Source organism: Pseudophryne corroboree, chromosome 8 (assembly GCF_028390025.1).
Source record: "Pseudophryne corroboree isolate aPseCor3 chromosome 8, aPseCor3.hap2, whole genome shotgun sequence".
NCBI lineage: Eukaryota > Metazoa > Chordata > Amphibia > Anura > Myobatrachidae > Pseudophryne > Pseudophryne corroboree.
In genome coordinates this window covers 52,331,633-52,356,763 of record NC_086451.1, presented here as the reverse complement: position 1 = coordinate 52,356,763, position 25,131 = coordinate 52,331,633, and the positions used below count along the sequence as shown (strand labels likewise).

At 46.6% G+C, this 25,131-nt stretch overlaps 1 protein-coding gene across 1 annotated transcript in view; it reads right to left on the bottom strand.

Moving 5' to 3' along the window:
• FAM120C (family with sequence similarity 120 member C) overlaps positions 1 to 25,131 on the bottom strand; it is a 127,997-nt gene that overhangs the window by 85,116 nt on the left and 17,750 nt on the right. Inside the window, exons 3-7 of the mRNA XM_063936371.1 lie at positions 14,024 to 14,106; positions 12,512 to 12,640; positions 9,607 to 9,709; positions 9,404 to 9,486; positions 7,677 to 7,957 (exon numbers count right to left, since the gene is read on the bottom strand). Of these exons, the coding sequence (XP_063792441.1) occupies positions 7,677 to 7,957; positions 9,404 to 9,486; positions 9,607 to 9,709; positions 12,512 to 12,640; positions 14,024 to 14,106 (679 nt within the window). The remainder of the gene's footprint in view (positions 1 to 7,676; positions 7,958 to 9,403; positions 9,487 to 9,606; positions 9,710 to 12,511; positions 12,641 to 14,023; positions 14,107 to 25,131) is intronic.

The window sequence follows — 25,131 nt, the reverse complement described above, 5'->3', positions numbered from 1 at the left end:
TACAAGACAAAGCCGCCAACTTTGATACTCGCCTGGCAGAAGCCAAGGCCAATAACATAACCACCTTCCACGTGAGATATTTCAGATCCACGGTTTTTTAGTGGTTCAAACCAATGTGATTTTAAGAAACTCAACACCACGTTGAGATCCCAAGGTGCCACAGGAGGCACAAACGGGGGGCTGACTCTGCAGCACTCCTTTTATAAATGTCTGAACTTCAGGTACTGAAGCTAGTTCTTTTTGAAAGAAAATCGACACAGCCGAGATCTGTACCTTAATGGAACCCAATTTAAGGCCCATAGTCACTCCTGCTTGCAGGAAATGCAGAAATCGACCTAGTTGAAATTCCTCTGTTGGGGCCCTTTCGGCCTCACACCATGCAACATATTTTCGCCATATGCGGTGATAATGAGTTGCTGTAACCTCTTTCCTGGCTTTAGTAAGCGTAGGAATGACTTCCTCCGGAATGCCGTTTTCCTTCAGGATCCGGCGTTCAACCGCCATGCCGACAAACGCAGCCGCGGTAAGTCTTGGAACAGACAGGGCCCCTGCTGCCGCAGGTCCTGTCTGAGTGGCAGAGGCCATGGGTCCTCTGATATAAATTCTTGAAGTTCTGGGTACCAAGCTCTTCTTGGCCATCCACGAGTATCGTTCTTACTCCTCGCCTTCTTATTATTCTCAGTACCTTTAGTATGAGAGGCAGAGGGGAGAACACATAAACCGACTGGTACACCCACGGTGTTACCAGAGCGTCCATAGCTATCGCCTGAGGGTCCCTTGACCCGGTGCAATATCTTTTATAGCTTTTTGTTGAGGCGGGACGCCATCATGTCCACCTGTGGCCTTTCCCAATGGTGTACAATCCTATTGGAAGACTTCTGGAGGAAGTCCCCATTCACCCGGGTGGAGGTCGTGTCTGCTGAGAAGATCTGCTTCCCAGTTGTCCACTCCGGGAATGAACACTGCTGACAGTGCTAACACATGATTTTCCGCCTATCGGAGAATCCTTGTGGCTTCTGCCATCGCCATCCTGCTTCTTGTGCCGCCCTGTTGGTTTACATGGGCGACTGCCGTGATGTTGTCTGATTGGATCAGTACCGGCTGGTTTTGAAGCAGAGGCCTTGCCGGCCTCAGGGCATTGTAAATGGCCCTCAGGTCCAGAATATTTATGTGTAGGGAAATAACCTGACTTGACCAAAGTCCCTGGAAATTTCTTCCCTGTGTGACTGCCTCCCAGCCTCAAAGGCTGGAATCCATGGTCACTAGGACCTAGTCCTGTATGCCGAACCTGCGGCCCTCTTGAAGATGGGCACTCTGCAGCCACCACAGTAGAGATACCCTGGTCCTTGGAGACAGGGTTATCAGCCTATGCATCGGAAGATGCGATCCGGACCACTTGTCCAACAGGTCCCTCTGAAAAGTTCTTGTATGGAACCTGCCTAATGGGATTGCTTCGTAGGAAGCTACCATTTTTCCCAGGACTCGCGTGCAATGATGCACCGCTACCTATTTTGGCTTCAGGAGGTCTCTGACTAGAGATGACAACTCCTTGGCTTTCTCCTCCGGGAGAAACACTATTTCTGGTTTATGTCCAGAACCATCCCCAGGAACAGTAGACGTGTCATAGGAACCAGCTGTGACTTTGGACTGTTTAGAATCCAACCATGCTGTTGTAGCACTTTCCAAAATAGTGCTACCCCGACTACCAACTGCTCCTTGGACCTCGCCCCTATAACGAGATTGTCCAAGTACGGGATAATTACAACTCCCTTTTTTTTTTTTGAAGGAGTATCAACATTTCGGCCATTACCTTGATAAAACACCCTCGGTGCCATGTACAGTCCAAACGGCAGTGTCTGGACTTGGTAATGGTAATCCTGTACCACAAATCTGAGGTACTCCTGGCGAGGATGGTAAATGGGGACATGCAGGTAAGCATCCTTGATGTCCCAGGATACCATGTAACCCCCCTCGTCCAGGCTTGGAATAACCGCCCTGAGCGATTCCATCTTGAACTTGAATTTTTGTGTTCAAGGATTTTAAATATAAAATGGGTCACACCGAACCATGCGGTTTCGGTACCCCAACCCGTGTGGAATAGTAACCCCGTCCTTGTTGAAGTAGGGGCACCTTGAGTATTACCTGCTGGGAATACCGCTTATTAATTGCCTCTAGCACAGCCTCCCTGCCTGAGGGAGTTGTCAGCAAGGCATATTTTAGGAAACGGCTGGGGGGAGACATCTCGAATTCCAGCTTGTACCCCTGAAATACTACTTGAAAGAAACAGGGATCCACCTGTGAGCGAGCCCACTAATTGCTGAAATTTTTTGAGACGGCCCCCCACCGTACCTGGCTACACCTGTGGAGCACCCGCGTCATGGTGTGGCCTCACAGGAGGCGGGGGAAGAATCTTGATTCTGGGAACAGGCTGACTGGTGCAGCTTTTTTCCCTCTACCCTTGTCTCTGTACAGAAAGGAAGCGCCATTTGACCCGCTTGCTTTTCTGAAGCCGAAAGGATTGTACCTTTGTCTGTGAGGAAACCTGAGGTAAAATTATTTCTTCCCAGCAGTTGCTGTGGATACGAGGTCCCAGAGACCATCCCCAAATAATTCCTCACCCTTATAAGGCTCTCTATGCGCTTTTTAAGTCAGCATCACCTGTCCAGTGACAGGTCTCTAATACCCTCCTGACAGAATGGACATTACATTTATTTTGGATGCCAGCCGGCAAAATATCCCTCTGTGCATCCCCCATATATAAGACGACGTCTTTAATATGTTTTTATGTTTTCCAACTAGTATCCCTGTTTGACAGGGTCACCGACCAAGCTGCAGCAGCACTATCTGCAGGTCTCAGTCTAGTACCTGAGTGTGTAAATACAGACTTCAGGATAGCCTCCTGTTTTTTATCAACAGGTACCTATTAAAGTGGCCGTATCCTAAGACGGCAGTGCCACCTTTTTTGACAAACGTGTGAGCGCCTTATCCACCCTAGGGGATATCTCCCAGCGTAACTTATCCACCTGGCGGGAAAGGGTACGCCATCAGTAACTTTTTATAAATTACCAGTTTCTTAACGGGGGAACCCACGCTTTCACACACTTCATTTATTCATCTGATGGGGGAACAAAACACTGCCTGTTTTTTCTCCCCAAACCTAAAACCCATTTTTAGAGGTGCTTGGGTTAAAGTCAGAAATGTATAACACATTTTTTATTGCCGGGATCACGTCACGGATGTTCCTAGTGGATTGTGTATATGTCTCCACCTTGTCGACACTGGAGTCAGACTCCGTGTCGACATCTGTGTCTGCCATCTGAGAGAGCGGGCGTTTTTGAGCCCCTGATGGCCTTTGAGACGCCTGGGTAAGCGCGGGCTGCGAAGCCGGCTGTCCCACAGCTGTTACGTCATCCACCCTTTTATGTAAGGAGTTGACACTGTCGGTTAATACCTTTCACCTATCCATCCACTCTGGTGTCGGCCCCACAGGGGGCGACATCACATATATCGGCCTCTGTTCTGTCACCATATAAGCCTCCTCATTCAACATGTCGACACAGCCGTACCGACACACCGCAGACACACAGGGAATGCTCTAAACGAGGACAGGACCCACAAAAGCCCTTTGGGGGGACAGAGTAAGAGTATGCCAGCACACACCAGAGCGCTATATATATACAGGGACTAACTGAGTTATGTCCCTAATAGCTTTTATATAATATACTGTATACAGTGCCAATTTTAATGCCCCCCCTCTCTTTTCCCTCTTACTGTACTGTAGAATTGCAGGGAAGAGCCAGGGAGCTTCCCTCCAGCCGAGCTGTGAGGGAAAAATGGCGCCAGTGTGCTGATGAGATAGGCTCCGCCCCTTTTTCGCGGCCTATTCTCCCGTTTTTTATGGAATTCTGGCAGGGGTATTTACCTCATATATAGCCCCTGGGGCCATATATTGAGGTATTTTAGCCAGCCAAGGTGTTTTTATTGCTGCCTCAGGGCGCCCCCCCCAGCGCCCTGCACCCTCAGTGACCGGAGTGTGAAGTGTGTGAGAGGAGCAATGGCGCACAGCTGCAGTGCTGTGCGCTACCTTGGTGAAGACAGAGTCTTCATGCCGCCGATTTTCCGGACCATCTTCTTGCTTCTGGCTCTGTAAGGGGGACGGCGGCGCGGCTCCGGGACCGAACATCAAGGCTGGGCCTGCGGTCGATCCCTCTGGAGCTAATGGTGTCCAGTAGCCTAAGAAGCCCAATCCGGCTGCAAGCAGGCGAGTTCGCTTCTTCTCCCCTTAGTCCCTCGCTGCAGTGAGCCTGTTGCCAGCAGGTCTCACTGAAAATAACAAATTCTAAGACTATAACTTTCTAAGAGCTCAGGAGAGCCCCTAGTGTGCATCCAACCTCGGCCGGGCACGAAATCTAACTGAGGCTTGGAGGAGGGTCATAGTGGGAGGAGCCAGTGCACACCAGGTAGTCTAAGATCTTTCTAGAGTGCCCAGCCTCCTTCGGAGCCCGCTATTCCCCATGGTCCTTACGGAGTTCCCAGCATCCACTAGGACGTTAGAGAAAAATGGCGCTGGTTAGTGCTGGAGGATCAAGCTCCGCCCCCTCAACGGCGGGCTACGGTCCCGCTCAAATTCTTTATACTGCCTCCGCAGTATCTAATATACTTTATACTGCCTCCGCAGTATCTAATATATTAGCCAGTGTCCCTTGAGGTTAATATTGCTGCCCAGGGCGCCCCCCCTGCGCCCTGCACCCGTACAGTGCCTTCTGTGTGTGTATGTGTGGGAGAAATGGCGCGCAGCGTTACCGCTGCGCGGTACCTCAGTGAAGATCTGAAGTCTTCTGCCGCCTGTGAAGTCTTCTTTCTTCTTATACTCATCCGGCTTCTATCTTCCGGCTCTGTGAGGAGGACGGCGGCGCAGCTCCGGGACGAACAGCGAGGACGACACCCGTGTTCCGACCCTTTGGAGCTAATGGTGTCCAGTAGCCTAAGAATCAGAGCCTATCAGTTAAGTAGGTCTGCTTCTCTCCCCTCAGTCCCACGATGCAGGGAGCCTGTTGCCAGCAGTGCTCCCTGAAAATAAAAAACCTAACAAAAAGTCTTTTCAGAGAAAATCAGTAGAGCTCCCCTGCAGTGCATCCAGTCTCCTCTGGGCACAGGATCTAACTGAGGTCTGGAGGAGGGGCATAGAGGGAGGAGCCAGTGCACACCCACCTAAAGTCTTTAGAGTGCCTATGTCTTCTGCGGAGCCCGTCTATACCCCATGGTCCTTACGGAGTCCCCAGCATCCTCTAGGACGTAAGAGAAAGGGAAACTCTCTACACTGCGCTTAGACTCTGCTTCCGCTATCCACTGACGCAACCACAAAGCTCTGCGCGCCGACTATGCCATAGCAGTAGTCCTAGCATTTATATTGCCTATCTCCTTGAGAGAGTCACACAGGACGCGTGCAGTGTCCTGAATGTGTTTTATGAGAGTCACAGTAGTGACAAGGGGTATATCCCCTGAGAGGCCCTCCTGAATTTGAGTAGCCCACGTATGAATGGCATGAGTCATCCAGCAACCTCCAATGACCGGTCTTTGTGATATACCTGCTGCAGTGTAGATAGACTTCAGGGTAGTTTCTATTTTCCTATCCCCAGGGTCCTTTATGGTAAAGGAGCCCGGAGCTGGCAGTACCGCCTTCTTAGATAGGCGAGAGACGGATAAATCAACAGCCAGGGGTTCCTCCCAGATTTTCCTGCCTTCAGGAGCAAATGGGAAAGTGTGCAAAAACCGTTTTGACACTTGGTATTTTTTATCTGGATTTTTCCAGGCTAACTTAAATAGGTCATCTAACTCTGCAGAATCAGGGAAAGTGACACTGAGCTTATTTTGTGTGAAGAAAACGACTGCTGTGACACAGCGTCCTCTAGAGGGAGTTTTAACACGTCCCGTATAGCCAAAATGAGGGGTTCAATACCCTGTGCAGAAGGGGAATCCCCAGTAACGGGTTCCAATTCCTCCCCCTCCTCCTGTATCTCGTCATCAGAGTCTGAAAGTAAGGCAGGTAACGCACATTTGAGTGGTCCTGAGTTAGAGACGGGGGGCTGTGGAATATCTGCCCTTGCAGCCAGGTCTGCAACAGCCTGCAGCAGCTGTTGTGTCTTTTGAGTATTAGCAGTGAGCTGAGATGACATGTCTGACATCATGATTTTTATAGCACCTAGCCAGGAAGGCTCTTGACCCTCCCCCCCCAGCCCCCTCACTGAGCTGTAAGGACTGACTACATTGTTCACAGGATAGGTGTTTTACCATGTTTACAGTAAACACTCATATACACATACACACAGACAAATAATATAATAGCAAGCCTGCAGTTAATGTATGTGAGAGGGAGACAGAGAGAAGGGACCAGCACATCCAAGCTAGACAGCCCCAGTGAGGCTATAAGCTGATATATCGCGGTGAAACATCAATATTTTTGTCCTTTTAAGGACAGAGATTGTGTACAATAGCGGCTCTCCCCCTTTGCTACACCCTTGTACCAGTTTTCCAGCATATCCTGAGTATCTGGAGGAGCTGTGTGTGCCTGCTGGTGCAGCTGTAAGCAGAGGAAGGCGCCAAAACGCTGCTGGTCCCGCTCTGAGAAAGCTCCACCCCCTGTAATGGCACCGGAGCTTCAGTAATCTCTATACTGGCAAAAGTCCCCTTTAGAGTAGAAAACATCACACAAGTGCTAGTTTTACCCACCGCTGCCAGTGTACACAGGAGGGCTATAGTGGGTCGCCCCAGGAGGGTCCCTTATGCCTCCCCTGCGTTTTTGCCACACCATAAACCGGGGACTCCTTTGGACCCCGTCTATACCCCATCGTATTAGATTCCCCCAACATCCTTTATGGATGCAAGAGAAAATAAAAAATAAAAAAGGTACACAAAACACATGATAAAAACAATAACTAAAAAGCCTCAATAAAAACATGCATAGTTAGGTACTTAAAGCTGATGCCTGGTGTAGCTAATCAGTGCACAGGGGGAGAGGCCTGGGTTTTAGCTGTCATTTCAAAAGGAAACATCATAATTCAACTACAACACGGACAGGGTAACGTCTCAAGCACAGCAAAAAGCGCACAACTGCCCAAAACCATGCTGCGCTGCACTGATCTGGGTGGGGTGTGTTCAAACTGAAATCTAAATTGCAGTATTTTCCCTGCACAGAAACAATATAAACCACCCAAATCTAAATCTCTCTGCAGATGTTACATCTGCCACACCTGCAGTGCAGCATGGTTTTGCCCAGTTCTGTGCTTTTTTTCTCTCGCTTTGCTAAATACCTGAATCAGGCCCTCAGACTTATACCACAGAGGAAATGCAGATGTGGAAAGGCCACGGCATCAACACTACTTTCACACTAAAGAATAGAGCAGCTGTGACATTCTGCCTCTCTCTGCTACTGCCCCACCGGCATCCCATATCCTCACTCCTTTCACTACCCCTTCAATTTGGTACAGATAACTGTTTACCCCAGCACAGCGATCATTGGATTCTAATCATAGAACAACACTATAACCATAGTATGTCACTGGTGGGGGATTCAGTTGATAAGAACCGTTCCTCCACCCAAAAAAATACATCACATCACATGACATTATGGTTAGTAAAAGTAACATGAAGATGCTGTAACTGGATGATATGCTTACTTAGATGTGGCACCATTCTGATCTTCATCAGAGGAAGAGGATGGTGACGATTCATGGCCAGATGATGGAGAAGGCTTCAAAGTCAAATGATTGTGGAACTTGGAAGCAGTCGTGTCATAGGGCATGGACCAGCCAGAAAATGGACCCCCTTTTAAAAGACTGTCATCGTGGAAGTGGGACAAATCACCCATGTGGTGAGTAGGGAATACAAAACCAGAGTTGGGACCAGGAGGAAATGGGTGGTGCTGATAATGTAGCTTTGCAGGCATCTGATGTCCAAACTAAAGGAAGAAACAAGATCAATTGAATTTTTAAGATTTACCTGAACACAGAGTTGCGAAACTATTCAGCAAATAGCAGTGGACTGGGGAGTATATTTACTAAGGTGTGGGTTTACAGAAGTGGAGATGATGCCCATTTAAACCAATCAAATTCTAGCTATTATCTTCTAGAAGACGCTAAGTAATATGTGGTTGCTAGGGGCAACATATCCACTTCTATAAACCCGCACTTGAGTAACTTTACCCCCGGACATGCACTGGAGAAGAAATCACAAGCCACGGTCTCTTTATCACGGAGACAGACATATGAAGGATCACGGAGCAAGCAACAAACCAACAGCTCCTCCTTATAATCCGTTTCTCTGCTCCACCTCTGAAAAGGAGGGGACACAGAGCAACTGCCATAATGGACATGTCATGTTTATTTTATACCACTGATCCACGGCCTGGGCTGTAAGTAAGCTGTGGTATTAAGACGTCTGAAAAGAAAACAAAAAAACTTTGGCAAAAGCAAAATTAAACGTTGCATTACAAAGCGTTTACTGACGATTTAGAAACCAAGTGCTTTGACAACAGTTTTTCAGATTCAAATATTTCTATATTTTCATTTCATTCTTCTTTTTGAAGTTTTACACAACATTTACACTTTAACAACTTGTTTAGAATTCGCTAGTAGAGACTGGCGAGGAAACTAAACTCAAATCCCCGCAGGATGTGCTGTGTAACAGACAGTCTCTTCCCCTGGATACAGTGCCCAAAGCCATTCAATTAGACACCCTCTACAGTGGTGAAAACAGGAATAAGCGTTGACTGCAAACTGAAGGCTACGTGCGAGTTGCTAACTGAATAGCTTTGGACACACTTTACCCTGGGAGAAGAGACGAGAGCATACGACAAAACCACAGGTGCCCTGACTCCAGCTCTCCAGCAATACTCACGGTAACATGTGCCCCCTAGTGGAAGAAAAAGATATCTCTATCTGCGCTATGGTCAGTGTTAAATCCACCCTTTTGGTTTATAACAGGATATTTGCAAAGAGATCACCCATGGAAAATCAGCCTGACAGAGTAGAGAGCCACTGTAAACAGGACATGACGGAACAGGGGGTGGGGGATGACAGGAGGGGAATGATCAACTTCCCCTGTCCATGCTCCTTTTTTTCTTTGCACCACGGCTTCAATTTAAAGGTCAGCGATCTAAGCTAGTATCAGTCAAAATACAGAACAAAAGGAGAGACGGGTATAAAACAACAGTCTGTCTTGAAGATTTAACTATTATTCCAAATAAAGAACCACAAAATACTTATCATTCTACATTATTTCAATTAGCTCTAAATAGCAATTTTTTTTTTACTATTAAGGGATCTGAAGAAAAAGAAACAGAGGTATTTACTCCACATCTAGTATCTGTTTCAGTTATTATGGCCGGAATGCAGAAATGACTCACCATGGGCTTACCAACATGCACTCCTCCCATCTGGTTGTGCGGTAGAGGGGGAACTCCAAATTGATTGGGCCCATACCCTGCAACTATGAGAAAGGTTTAGCATCAGTCCATAGGATCAAAGTGAACTCTAATAATAGCAATAGCTTAGCGTTAACCAGTCTGCATGCATGGACTTCAGACATGGTCCACAGTCCAATACTCACTGAGAAAAGGAGAGGTGTTGAGCTGAGGTGGACGCTGTTTGTTTGCAACCGAATAATACTCCACAGCTTTCTTAAATCGTTCGATTTTATCTTCTGTCCTGGACTAAAGAGCAAATTATCCCTTTTAGCATGGTATAGGTGAAATTATTTTTCTCAGTCATTTTATGTATTTATTTTTAAACAAGGAAAATATAAAAAGCTAAAATGTGGAGTTATCTATTATAGAAAACATTCACAAACGCACAAAAAAACTAAATAAATAACAGATTAGGCAATTATTAGTGTCCAGTGCAACCTTAGGTTAAATAACAAATTTGATAGCTGTATAATCCAGTTATAACGTAATGGAGGGGAGTTGCGGCGTCACACTGGCCCCAGCTAAAGCTTGAGGACGAGGCTAAGCGGTACGGGAGAGCGGGTTTTGGTGGCCGGGGAGATGGGCCAAGGCCTGTTTAGGAGGAAAGTGGGCAGTGATATCACTCAAGGCTCCTTGTCACACTCCACAGCCCCCCTTTACGTGATCCAAGTGTTTGTTTCCGGTTTTATCCGTGTGTATCTTTAGTATGTGAGGTGACATTGGGCGCTTATGCTGTAGCTTGAGTGAGTATGGCACGTTTTTATTCATTCACCCATTATCTGTCTCCTTTTCTGTTGTATGAGTGATGGAATGGGGGGGCACGTGCCATTAAGCCTCACCCCATACCAGGAGGCCACATCCCCTTTCTGTCAGGTGTAGGTGTGCACTGTCCTAAAAAACAACTGATTGAAATGGATAATGCAGGAAACAATGGACAACGTCACAACAGTACTATTATTTACGAATGCAAAGTCCATTGAATGCTAACAGTTCTTTACCAAACAAAAACATTTACTCTTTCCCAACCTTTTAGTGAGCGTGGCTAAAATGTGTGGGCAAATAAACCCTCAAATCTGCTATTTCTGCCAATGTTATGTACAGCCTGAGAGACTTCCCCGCACTTCTGGCAGGAAGCACGCTCCACTGCAGACTTCTTACATGACACGTGCATTCTTTGCTCTTACACCTCAAGCCGAACATCTCATTGTAGAGTGCTCATCTCTACAGTGTACACTTTTCTTTATCTCCATCATTAGGTCCATCAGACAAGATATTCACAGCTCAAGATCTCATGCTCTATTTTTAAAACAAGATGACCACAATTGGACACAAAAAGTATCTATTGAACCGAGGAGGAGTCTCATATCCCTCCTACTCTCTGCTCTCCTCTCTGACCAAAACAGGCGACCTGGGAACCCATTTTCTCTCCTCTCCAGTACTCTTCTCCCAACATACTAAAGAAACCTCTTCCCCCTAACTAACCTATCCACCAGTCTCTTAGATGCTACAACTAAACCTTTAGCTTTTTTTTTACCAGTACTCCGGGATTACCTGTTGCCTTTGACACAAGATGATGGGGTAAAAGTAAGAGACTGAACTGCAGATATCAGCGGGTTCCCAGTGAGTCGGCTAGATTCGCTGGGAAAGTCGCCGATACCTGCAGTTGGCAGGCTATTACATTTACCCCGATAACTAACTAAACATCCAATCTCTGATACACTTTGGTATAAATGTGACTTCTATACTTCCTATAGCATCTACATAAAAGACTTTAAAGCATCTCTCATGCTCTTTTGGCTTGCTGTGCCCCAGCAATTGTCTTTCTCTGTTGTGACACTTCTATCTAGTGACTTAAATTAAAGTTTTGTACTTCTATGCAGACAATAGCTTATATACATCCTAACATGACCTTTTACCACCACTACCTGCTGTCCCGTCCATTAGGTGCCCTCTCTTCCTTCCCACTAACAAGTCCGATCGCCATACATTACCTTACATGGGGGGGGGGGGGCAGATTTGATCTTTCTCTTTATTTTCACATTCAAGCTCTCAAAATCTTTTAAAGTCACCACTCACATTTCAAAATATGCTACTGGAACATACAATCTATATCCCCTAACACAGACACATACACTAGGTTACATTTTGTCAGACCTAACAGCATGTGTTCGGAGCCTTTAAATAATCTTTGTCAAGCGCTCCACAATAGGTAGAAGCTACATAAATGACCTAGAATAAGTAAGGGTACAAACTATCTTTTGAACAACTGCAATGTCTGCTGAATCAACACATTTAAAAAACTAAGGGCTGATAGTGGATAGAGGGGGAGGAGTCTTCACGCTTTCAGCATTCTTAAAGTGCTAGCTCCCAATAGCCACCCGTCTATACCCCAGTGTCTTCAGACTCCAGTGTGCCCTAGTGGATGAAAGAGAAACTGTTATCCACCTATGGATAACCGCTGCTATTTAAGAAAACCTGCCACATGTATTCAAGCAGCTAGGATGGGAGTATGTAGTAAACTCAGCTCCTAAATAAATCAGCTTCAGATTCTCTTTTATCAGGAGCCGTCTTTGTATACCCTCTGCCCAGTATTTACGGACCGCGTGGGCAATGCACAGCTGTGATCTGATAGAGAAAGACCAGAGGAAGTGATAGCAGGAATTGTCCAAAGGGGGACAATCCATTAAACACAGCTGGCCTTAGAGAATGCTGGTCTGCCAGGAGAGAAATCACACACACACACACACACACACACACACACACACACACACACACACACACACACACACACACACACACACACACACACACACGAGTAAATATGAAAACAGTTGCAATATCTGAAACATGGCTTTAACTATACATTGGCAATTTTCATGTACCATCAACAATATAGTTATTTAGGATGACAGGTAGAAGTTAAAACCACATATTAAAGAAAAATAAATATTAGAATATTTCAGTGTGTCATATGCCAAGTAGTGCCATGTGTAAAAGCAAGTCATGCCTTGTGCGTCCAGTACATACACGCCCACAGACTCTGCTCACCTGCGAGTATCGGAATATTTCCTTCCCCACTGCATCCAAATTAGAGGCATCTTTGATCGTTGCCACATACTCAGAGACGGCTTTTATTACCACATCACAAGGTGGCAGGACAAGCTGGTGGGCACGCACCTGGAAAAAGTTCAGAATAAAGGCTCAGAAAAATGACCTCAAAAGGGTTATGGGGCTAGAACGGGGGAAGGAGGGTTGTGCGTAATGCTCCTAGCAATTTCATCAACAAAATCTAGACAACAACAAAAAGACAAAGCTTCAAATGTGTCAGTAACAAAGAAACAAATGTCAATAGTCTAAAAGAGTGTGTCTATTCTACACAAAGGTTAAAGGACATCTTATATTTTATAAACACAAGGGGCCGCATGTAATACAGTGTGAGACGGCAGCAGCTCAGAGATTCCGGACAAACTTGTACGTTTTTTTGAAAGCAGCAATCATTTACAAAGCAAAAGCAGGTTGGTTTTGTCTTGTAAATAATTGCTACTTTTAAAAAAACAGTCGGTATCTTACATCTGGCCCAAGGCATTTCGATTTTTTGTTTTTCCCATTCTTATTCATGGACTATGTAGGCAAAACAAATAATGCACTTTGTCTCCTTATTTTCAAAGATTCCTCCACTTCCAAGTTCACAAGCGTCGGCTGTATGTACTGCTATGCAACCATCAAAGAAAAACAAAAAAACTTCTCAGACGTTTCATGTATGGTCCACTTTCCATAAAGTTCTACTCCTATGACTGTTTCTATGCAAGCTGGTCTACAGCAAAATCCCTGCTCTGGTTCCCAACAACACAGGATAACGGGAATACATTTATTAAACAACATCCACAATAAACAAAAACAAAAAAATGTTTTTTGGTGTAGAGACCCTCTAATTGTCTCTAATTTTGTTTTATATGCCCAGTGTTCTACAAACAGACTTTCTCCCCATTCGTTATTTATCTCTCCCACTGATGGTTGATGGGGAATCAGCGCTCTCTCATTCTGTCATACGGTCTTCTACTTGTATGTGAGGAGATTCTAGACTTCATTTAACTAGAAAATATATGTTCTATGTGCAATTGTATGTCAGCATGTTAGTAACACTCAGAACAGACAAATGATCACACTTTGGGGAAGTCAGGATTAAAATACAGCTCGTCTGAACTGAGCAGTCAAGCATTACATAAAAGTAAAGAAACCTCAAACCAATGAAATGCCAAGCAATCTTCACATTTAAATCATACCATAAGTGATTGCTCCTATACAAAAAACCTCTGAGATCGCCCAGCATACCACACCTTGTGCGATCTCGGACTCCATTACATCCTGCCGATGAACTTGGCGAATCCCAGCAAACCAACTCTTAACAAAATTCCTACATTTCAGTGTATATTCAAATAATACTTCATTGTACATCTTAAAAGCTTCTACCTTGATATGTTTACCTCTCTGAGAGGCTTCAAATTTCAAGCAGCAATGTCACACCATTAATAGAGACAACAGATGTGGAGTAATGCGCACCTTTAATGTTGCGAGAGGATGGTCTGGACCCAGCAAGCTCCAATGAAATGCGGCTAAATCCTCGTCAGGCAGAATATGATTACCTAAACCAATAAGAGGACATGTCTTACATGATTGGTATAGAGACTGTAATATATTACCGTGTACAGTAAAAGTGGCCAAATGCTCTAGACGCTAACACAGAGGTGTGGCAATTATGTTTATGAGAATGCGTTCAAATGATACAGGGACATCATGGAGTTACTTTGGGAAAATTTAAGCTGTTCCCGCAATAAACACTTTGCTGCTGAGGTTCTCATTCACCCCGGTGCTGAGCCTACTTTTCAGACTGGAGACATAACAAATGTAATGTTGAGAATTGTTTTACAGAAAGAGTTATATTTTCTTAACAAAATAGCATTGTATCGTTTATAGCCCACAATCATTTCTAGGTGGCAAAATAGTAAAGTGCACACTGTTCTCAGACTTCCACCAGAAGGAATTCAGTAAATGTTCACAGAACACGCATTTGCATTACCTAGCTGGAAAGCGGATGGTCAATCCAAGATAATGTACCTATATAGATCATCTATTGGGGCGTACTATCCTTTTTAAAATGAAGGTACACCTATTTTTGTAGGAACCAGGAAGGAGTTTTATCACACCCAGGCTCTCCTTTCTGCCTTGTGCTAAGCCGTGCCTGATGCTGGCATGTTGGTGATATGATGGCTTTACTGGCTCTGCCCCTTCATCCAACAGTGGGGAAGGGAATCTTCATCTGCCTGGTGCTAAGTGATCAGTGAGTATTCTTCCTGGAGCCCTACTCACAGCAGAGAACAAGTGTATCTCGCCCGTACGTGTACAAGGCAACTGTCACTCACCCATAGCAATGAAAGGGGCTTAATATAGCTTTTGTCAACAAAGTACCTGCTGCCACTGTTACACAGGTGCCAGTGTTCTCTGCCAATTAAAACTAAATAGTCAAAAATATAGCCAATAAAATGGATGCTTCAGCTGTGTAGAAGCACAGAGCGCCCTTTAACCACTTAACTGATAATTTCTTTGGCCAAAAACCGCTCCACAATTGTTGGGCGGGGGGTTTATGAGTGAATTAGGTTAAGAACATGAATTTAACCCTATCCCAAATGATTTTAGTTAAAAAAAAATAAGATTTTACTTACCGATAAATCTATTTCTCGTAGTCCGTAGTGGATGCTGGGACTCCGTAAGGACCATGGGGGGATAGCGGCTCCGCAGGAGACAGGGCACAAAATAAAAGCTTAAGGATCAGGTGGTGTGCACTGGCTCCTCCCCCTATGACCCTCCTCCAAGCCTCAGTTAGGATACTGTGCCCGGACGAGCGTACATAATAAGGAAGGATCTTGAATCCCGGGTAAGACTCATACCAGCCACACCAATCACACCGTACAACTCGTGATCTGAACCCAGTTAACAGTATGATAAATGCAAAGGAGCCTCTGAAAAGATGGCTCAAACAATAATAACCCGAATTTTTGTAACAATAACTATATACAAGTATTGCAGACAATCCGCACTAGGGATGGGCGCCCAGCATCCACTACGGACTACGAGAAATAGATTTATCGGTAAGTAAAATCTTATTTTCTCTGACGTCCTAGTGGATGCTGGGACTCCGTAAGGACCATGGGGATTATACCAAAGCTCCCAAACGGGCGGGAGAGTGCGGATGACTCTGCAGCACCGAATGAGAGAACTCCAGGTCCTCCTCAGCCAGGGTATCAAATTTGTAGAATTTAGCAAACGTGTTTGCCCCTGACCAAGTAGCTGCTCGGCAAAGTTGTAAAGCCGAGACCCCTCGGGCAGCCGCCCAAGATGAGCCCACTTTCCTTGTGGAATGGGCTTTTACTGATTTTGGCTGTGGCAATCCTGCCACGGAATGTGCAAGCTGAATTGTACTACAAATCCAACGAGCAATCGTCTGCTTTGAAGCAGGAGCACCCAGCTTGTTGGGTGCATACAGGATAAACAGCGAGTCAGTTTTCCTGACTCCAGCCGTCCTGGAAACATATATTTTCAGGGCCCTGACAACGTCTAGCAACTTGGAGTCCTCCAAGTCCCTAGTAGCCGCAGGCACCACAATAGGTTGGGTCATGTGAAATGCAGAAACCACCTTAGGTAGAAATTGAGGACGAGTCCTCAATTCCGCCCTGTCAGAATGAAAAATTAAGTAAGGGCTTTTATATGATAAAGCCGCCAATTCTGACACCCGCCTGGCTGAAGCCAAGGCTAACAGCATCGACACCTTCCACGTGAGATATTTTAAGTCCACAGTGGAAAGTGGTTCAAACCAATGTGATTTTAGAAAACTCAATACAACATTGAGATCCCAAGGTGCCACTGGAGGCACAAAAGGAGGCTGTATGTGCAGCACCCCTTTCACAAATGTCTGAACTTCAGGTACTGAAGCCAGTTCTTTCTGGAAGAAAATCGACAAGGCCGAAATTTGAACCTTAATGGACCCTAATTTTAGGCCCATAGACAGTCCTGTTTGCAGGAAATGCAGGAAACGACCCAGTTGAAATTCCTCTGTAGGGGCCTTCTTGGCCTCACACCACGCAACATATTTACGCCAAATGCGGTGATAATGTTTTGCGGTTACTTCCTTCCTGGCTTTGACCAGAGTAGGGATGACTTCTTCTGGAATGCCCTTTTCCTTTAGGATCCGGCGTTCAACCGCCATGCCGTCAAACGCAGCCGCGGTAAGTCTTGGAACAGACAAGGCCCCTGCAGTAGCAGGTCCTTTCTTAGAGGTAGAGGCCACGGTTCGTCCGTGAGCATCTCTTGAAGTTCCGGGTACCAAGTCCTTCTTGGCCAATCCGGAACCACGAGTATAGTTCTTACTCCTCTCCTTCTTATGATTCTCAATACTTTTGGTATGAGAGGCAGAGGAGGGAACACATACACTGACTGGTACACCCACGGCGTTACCAGAGCGTCCACTGCTATTGCCTGAGGGTCCCTTGACCTGGCGCAATATCTGTCCAGTTTTTTGTTTAGACGTGACGCCATCATGTCCACCTTTGGTTTTTCCCAACGGTTTACAATCAGGTGGAAGACTTCCGGGTGAAGTCCCCACTCTCCCGGGTGAAGGTCGTGTCTGCTGAGGAAGTCTGCTTCCCAGTTGTCCACTCCCGGAATGAACACTGCTGACAGTGCTATCACATGATTTTCCGCCCAGCGAAGAATCCTTGCAGCTTCTGTCATTGCCCTCCTGCTTCTCGTGCCGCCCTGTCTGTTTACGTGGGCGACTGACGTGATGTTGTCCGATTGGATCAACACCGCCTGACCCTGAAGCAGAGGTTTTGCTTGACTTAAGGCATTGTAAATGGCCCTTAGTTCCAGAATGTTTATATGAAGAGATGTTTCCATGCTTGACCACAAGCCCTGGAAATTCCTTCCCTGTGTGACTGCTCCCCAGCCTCTCATGCTGGCATCCGTGGTTACCAGGATCCAATCCTGAATGCCAAATCTGCGGCCCTCTAGAAGATGAGCACTCTGCAGCCACAATAGGAGAGACACCCTTGTCCTTGGCGACAGGGTTATCCGCTGATGCATCTGAAGATGCGATCCGGACCATTTGTCCAGTAGATCCCACTGAAATGTTCTTGCATGGAATCTTCCGAATGGAATCGCTTCGTAAGAAGCCACCATTTTCCCCAGGACCCTCGTGCACTGATGCACTGAGACCTGTCCTGGTTTTAGGAGGTTCCTGACTAGCTCGGATAACTCCCTGGCCTTCTCCTCCGGGAGAAACACCTTCTTCTGGACTGTGTCCAGAATCATTCCTAGGAACAGTAGACGTGTCGTTGGAATCAGCTGCGATTTTGGAATATTTAGAATCCACCCGTGCTGACGTAACACTACCTGAGATAGTGCTACTCCGACTTCTAACTGTTCCCTGGATCTTGCCCTTATCAGGAGATCGTCCAAGTAAGGGATAATTAAAATGCCTTTTCTTCGTAGAAGAATCATCATTTCGGCCATTACCTTGGTAAAGACCCGAGGTGCCGTGGACAATCCAAACGGCAGCGTCTGAAACTGATAATGACAGTTTTGTACTACAAACCTGAGGTACCCTTGGTGAGAAGGGTATATCGGGACGTGGAGATAAGCATCTTTGATGTCCAGAGACACCATATAGTCCCCTTCTTCCAGGTTTGCTATCACTGCTCTGAGTGACTCCATCTTGAATTTGAACCTTTTTATGTAAGTGTTCAAGGATTTCAGATTTAAAATTGGTCTCACCGAGCCGTCCGGCTTCGGTACCACAAACAGCGTGGAATAATACCCCTTTCCTTGTTGCAGGAGGGGTACCTTGATTATCACCTGCTGGGAATACAGCTTGTGAATGGCTTCCAAAACTGCCTCCCTGTCGGAGGGAGACTTTGGTAAAGCAGACTTCAGGAACCGATGAGGGGGAAACGCCTCGAATTCCAGTTTGTACCCCTGTGATACTACCTGTAGAATCCAGGGATCCACTTGCGAGTGAGCCCACTGCGCGTTGAAATTCTTGAGACGGGCCCCCACCATATCTGAGTCTGCTTGTAAATCCCCAGCGTCATGCTGAAGACTTGGCAGAAGCAGAGGAGGGCTTCTGCTCCTGGGAAGCGGCTGCATGGTGCAGTCTTTTTCCCCTTCCTCTGCCCCGGGGCAGAAAAGAGTGGCCTTTTGCTCGCTTGTATTTATGGGAACGAAAGGACTGAGTTTGAAAAGACGGTGTCTTTTTCTGTTGATGTGAAGTGACCTGGGGTAAAAAGGTGGATTTTCCAGCCGTTGCCGTGGCCACCAGGTCCGATAGACCAGCCCCAAATAACTCCTCCCCTTTATACGGCAATACTTCCATGTGCCGTTTGGAATCTGCATCCCCTGACCACTGTCGCGTCCATAACGCTCTTCTGGCAGAGATGGACATAGCACTGACTCTTGATGCCAGGGTGCAAATATCCCTCTGTGCATCACGCATATATAGCAATGCATCCTTTAAATGCTCTATAGTTAACAAAATACTGTCCCTATCCAGGGTATCAATATTCTCAGTCAGGGAATCCGACCATGCGACTCCAGCACTACACATCCAGGCTGAGGCGATTGCTGGTCGCAGTATAACACCAGTATGTGTGTATATACTCTTTAGGATATTTTCCAGTCTTCTATCAGCCGGTTCTTTGAGGGTGGCCGTATCAGGGGACGGTAACGCTACTTGTTTAGATAAACGTGTGAGCGCCTTATCTACCCTAGGGGGTGTTTCCCAGCGCGTCCTAACCTCTGGCGGGAAAGGATATAGTGCTAATAATTTATTAGAAATTAGCTGTTTTTTATCGGGGAAAACCCACGCTTTATCACACACCTCATTTATTTCATCTGACTCAGGAAAAACTATTGGTAGTTTTTTCACCCCCCACATAATACCCTTCTTTGTGGTACTTGTAGTGTCAGAAAGGTTCAATGCCTCTTTCATTGCTGTGATCATGTAACGTGTGGCCCTGCTGGACATCACTTTTGTCTCGTCACCGTCGACACTAGACTCAGTATCTGTGTCTGGGTCTGTCTGAGACGCCTGGACAGGCACTAATTGATTTGCCGGCTGTCTCATGTCGTTAACAGTTTTTTGCAAATTGCTGACATTATCACTTAATTGTTTAAATACAATCATCCAGTCAGGTGTCGACTCCCTAGGGGGTGACATCACTAACACAGGCAACTGCTCCGCTTCCACCTCATTTTCCTCCTCATACATGTCGACACACGCGTACCGACACACAGCATACACACCGGGAATGCTCTGATAGAGGACAGGACCCCACTTAGCCCTTTGGAGAGACAGAGGGAGAGTCTGCCAGCACACACCCAGCGCTATATATATATACAGGGATAACCTTATATAAGTGTTACTCCCTTATAGCTGCTGTTAAATAAGAATTTACTTACCGATAATTCTATTTCTCGGAGTCCGTAGTGGATGCTGGGGTTCCTGAAAGGACCATGGGGAATAGCGGCTCCGCAGGAGACAGGGCACAAAAAAGTAAAGCTTTACTAGGTCAGGTGGTGTGCACTGGCTCCTCCCCCTATGACCCTCCTCCAGACTCCAGTTAGGTACTGTGCCCGGACGAGCATACACAATAAGGGAGGCATTTTGAATCCCGGGTAAGACTCATACCAGCCACACCAATCACACCGTACAACTTGTGATCTAAACCCAGTTAACAGTATGACAACAGAAAGGGCCTCTTAAAGATGGCTCCTTAACAATAACCCGAATTAGTTAACAATAACTATGTACAAGTATTGCAGATAATCCGCACTTGGGATGGGCGCCCAGCATCCACTACGGACTCCGAGAAATAGAATTATCGGTAAGTAAATTCTTATTTTCTCTATCGTCCTAAGTGGATGCTGGGGTTCCTGAAAGGACCATGGGGATTATACCAAAGCTCCCAAACGGGCGGGAGAGTGCGGATGACTCTGCAGCACCGAATGAGAGAACTCCAGGTCCTCCTTTGCCAGGGTATCAAATTTGTAAAATTTTACAAACGTGTTCTCCCCCGACCACGTAGCTGCTCGGCAGAGTTGTAATGCCGAGACCCCTCGGGCAGCCGCCCAAGATGAGCCCACCTTCCTTGTGGAGTGGGCTTTTACAGTTTTAGGCTGTGGCAGGCCTGCCACAGAATGTGCAAGTTGAATTGTGTTACAAATCCAACGAGCAATCGACTGCTTAGAAGCAGGTGCGCCCAACTTGTTGGGTGCATACAATATAAACAGCGAGTCAGATTTTCTGACTCCAGCCGTCCTTGCAATGTATATTTTTAAGGCTCTGACAACGTCCAACAACTTGGAGTCCTCCAAGTCGCTAGTGGCCGCAGGCACCACAATAGGTTGGTTCAGATGAAATGCTGATACCACTTTAGGGAGAAAATGCGGACGAGTCCGCAGTTCTGCCCTATCCGAATGGAAGATTAGATAAGGACTTTTATAAGATAAAGCCGCCAATTCAGATACTCTCCTGGCAGAGGCCAGGGCTAGTAACATAGTCACTTTCAATGTGAGATATTTCAAATCCACCTTTTTCAATGGTTCAAACCAATGGGATTTGAGGAAATCTAAAACTACATTTAGATCCCACGGTGCCACCGGAGGCACCACAGGAGGCTGTATATGCAGTACTCCCTTGACAAAAGTCTGGACCTCAGGGACAGAGGCCAATTCTTTTTGGAAGAATATTGACAGGGCCGAAATTTGAACCTTAATGGATCCCAATTTGAGACCCATAGATAATCCTGATTGCAGGAAATGTAGGAAACGACCCAGTTGGAATTCCTCCGTCGGAACCCTCCGATCCTCGCACCACGCTACATATTTTCGCCAAATGCGGTGATAATGTTTCACGGTGACTTCCTTCCGTGCCTTAATCAAGGTAGGAATGACTTCTTCTGGAATGCCTTTCCCTTTTAGGATCTGGCGTTCAACTGCCATGCCGTCAAACGCAGCCGCGGTAAGTCTTGAAAAAGACAGGGACCCTGCTGTAGCAGGTCCCTTCTCAGAGGTAGAGGCCACGGTTCGTCCGTGAGCATCTCTTGAAGTTCCGGATACCAAGTCCTTCTCGGCCAATCCGGAACCACTAGTATTGTTCTTACTCTTCTTTGCCGTATGATCTTCAATACCTTTGGTATGAGCGGCAGAGGAGGAAACACATACACTGACTGGTACACCCAAGGAGTTACCAGTGCGTCCACAGCTATTGCCTGTGGATCTCTTGACCTGGCGCAATATTTGTCCAGTTTCTTGTTGAGGCGAGACGCCATCATGTCTACAATTGGTCTTTCCCAACGGTCTATTAACATGTTGAAGACTTCTGGATGTAGACCCCACTCTCCCGGATGAAGATCGTGTCTGCTGAGGAAGTCTGCTTCCCAGTTGTCCACGCCCGGGATGAACACTGCTGACAGTGCTATCACGTGATTCTCCGCCCAGCGAAGAATCTTGGCAGTTTCTGCCATTGCACTCCTGCTTCTTGTGCCGCCCTGCCTGTTTACATGGGCGACCGCCGTGATGTTGTCCGACTGAATCAACACCGGCTTTCCTTGCAGGAGAAGTTCCGCCTGGCTTAGAGCATTGTAGATTGCTCTTAGTTCCAGAATGTTTATGTGAAGAGACTTTTCCAGACTCGTCCATACTCCCTGGAAGTTTCTTCCTTGTGTGACTGCTCCCCAGCCTCTCAGGCTGGCGTCCGTGGTCACCAGGATCCAATCCTGAATGCCGAATCTGCGGCCTTCTAATAGGTGAGCCTTCTGCAACCACCACAGAAGTGACACCCTTGTCTTTGGTGACAGGGTTATTCGCAGGTGCATCTGCAGATGCGACCCTGACCATTTGTCCAACAGATCCCTTTGGAATTGCATGGAATCTGCCGAATGGAATTGCTTCGTAAGAAGCCACCATTTTTCCCAGGACTCTTGTGCATTGATGTACTGACACTTTTCCTGGTTTTAGGAGGTTCCTGACCAGATCGGATAACTCCTTGGCTTTTTCCTCTGGAAGGAAAACCTTTTTCTGAACCGTGTCCAGAATCATTCCTAGGAACAGCAGACGAGTTGTCGGGATTAAATGGGATTTTGGAATATTCAGAATCCACCCGTGTTGTCTTAGCACCTCTTGAGATAGTGCTAAAGCTGTCTCCAGCTGTTCTCTGGACCTTGCCCTTATTAGGAGATCGTCCAAGTATGGGATAACTAATACGCCTTTTCTTCGAAGAAGAATCATCATCTCGGCCATTACCTTGGTAAAGACCCGAGGCGCCGTGGACAATCCGAACGGCAGCGTCTGAAACTGATAGTGACAGTTTTGAACAATGAACCTGAGGTACCCCTGGTGTGCGGGGTAAATCGGAACGTGTAGATACGCATCCTTGATGTCCAAGGATACCATAAAGTCCCCTTCTTCCAGGTTCGCTATCACTGCTCTGAGTGACTCCATCTTGAACTTGAACTTTTTTATGTAGAGGTTCAAGGACTTCAGATTTAGAATAGGCCTTACCGAGCCATCCGGCTTCGGTACCACAAATAGAGTGGAATAATACCCCTTTCCTTGTTGTAATAGGGGTACTTTGACTATCACCTGCTGAGCGTACAGCTTGTGAATGGCTTCCAACACCCTCTCCCTTTCGGAAGAGACGGTTGGTAAGGCAGACTTCAGGAAACGATGAGGAGGATCCGTCTCTAATTCCAACCTGTACCCCTGAGATATTATCTGCAGGATCCAGGGGTCTACCTGCGAGTGAGCCCACTGCGCGCTGTAATTTTTGAGACGGCCCCCCACTGTCCCCGAGTCCGCTTGAGAGGCCCCAGCGTCATGCTGAGGTTTTTGCAGGAGCCGGGGAGGGCTTCTGTTCCTGGGAAGGAGCTGCCTGTTGGTGTCTCTTCCCTCTTCCTCTGCCTCGTGGCAGGTACGACAAGCCCTTTGCTCTCTTATTTTTGTAGGAGCGAAAAGGCTGCGGTTGAAAGGTCGGTGCCTTTCTCTGTTGGGGAGTGACTTGAGGTAAAAAAGTGGATTTCCCGGCAGTAGCCGTGGCCACCAAGTCTGATAGACCAACTCCAAATAACTCCTCCCCTTTATACGGCAAAACCTCCATGTGACGTTTTGAATCCGCATCGCCTGTCCACTGTCGTGTCCATAAGGCTCTTCTGGCTGAAATGGACATAGCACTCATCCGAGATGCCAGTGTGCAAATATCCCTCTGTGCATCACGCATATAGATAAATGCATCCTTTATTTGTTCTAACGACAGTAAAACATTGTCCCTATCTAGGGTATCAATATTTTCAATCAGGGATTCTGACCAAACTACTCCAGCACTGCACATCCAGGCAGTTGCTATAGCTGGTCGTAGTATAACACCTGCATGTGTGTATATATTCTTTTGAATAACTTCCATCTTTCTATCTGATGGATCCTTAAGTGCGGCCGTCTCAGGAGAGGGTAACGCCACTTGTTTGGATAAGCGTGTGAGCGCCTTGTCCACCTTAGGGGGTGTTTCCCAGCGCGCCCTAACCTCTGGCGGGAAAGGGTATAATGCCAATAACTTTTTTGAAATTATCAACTTTTTATCAGGAGCAACCCACGCTTCATCACACACGTCATTTAATTCTTCTGATTCAGGAAAAACTGTTTGTAGTTTTTTCACACCATACATAATACCCTGTTTTACGGTATCTGTAGTATCAGCTAAATGTAACGTCTCCTTCATTGCCAAAATCATATAACGTGTGGCCCTACTGGAAAATACGTTTGAATTTCTACCGTCGTCACTGGAATCAGTGCCCGTGTCTGGGTCTGTGTCGACCGACTGAGGCAAAGGGCGTTTTACAGCCCCTGACGGTGTTTGAGGCGCCTGGACAGGCATTAATTGATTGTCCGGCCGCCTCATGTCCTCAACTGACTGTTTAAGGGAAGATAAACCATCACGTAATTCCACAAATAAAGGCATCCATTCTGGTGTCGACCCCCTGGGGGGTGACATCTGCATATTTGGCAATTGCTCCGCCTCCACACCAATATCGTCCTCATACATGTCGACACCACGTACCGACACACACCGCAAACTCACAGGGAATGCTCTAATGAAGACAGGACCCACTAGCCCTTTTGGGGAGACAGAGGGAGAGTCTGCCAGCACACACCACAAAGCGCTATATATACAAGGGATATCCTTATATTAAGTGCTCCCTTATAGCTGCTTTAATATATATATATATAGCCATTAATGTGCCCCCCCTCTCTGTTTTACCCTGTTTCTGTAGTGCAGTGCAGGGGAGAGACCTGGGAGCCGTTCTGACCAGCGGAGCTGTGACAGAAAATGGCGCCGTGTGCTGAGGAGATAGGCCCCGCCCCTTTTTCGGCGGGTTCTTCTCCCGCTATTTTTCCAGTCAGGCAGGGGTTAAATATCTCCATATAGCCCCTATGGGCTATATGTGAGGTATTTTTAGCCTTGTATAAGGTTTATATTTGCCTCTCAGAGCGCCCCCCCCCAGCGCTCTGCACCCTCAGTGACTGCCCAGTGAAGTGTGCTGAGAGGAAAATGGCGCACAGCTGCA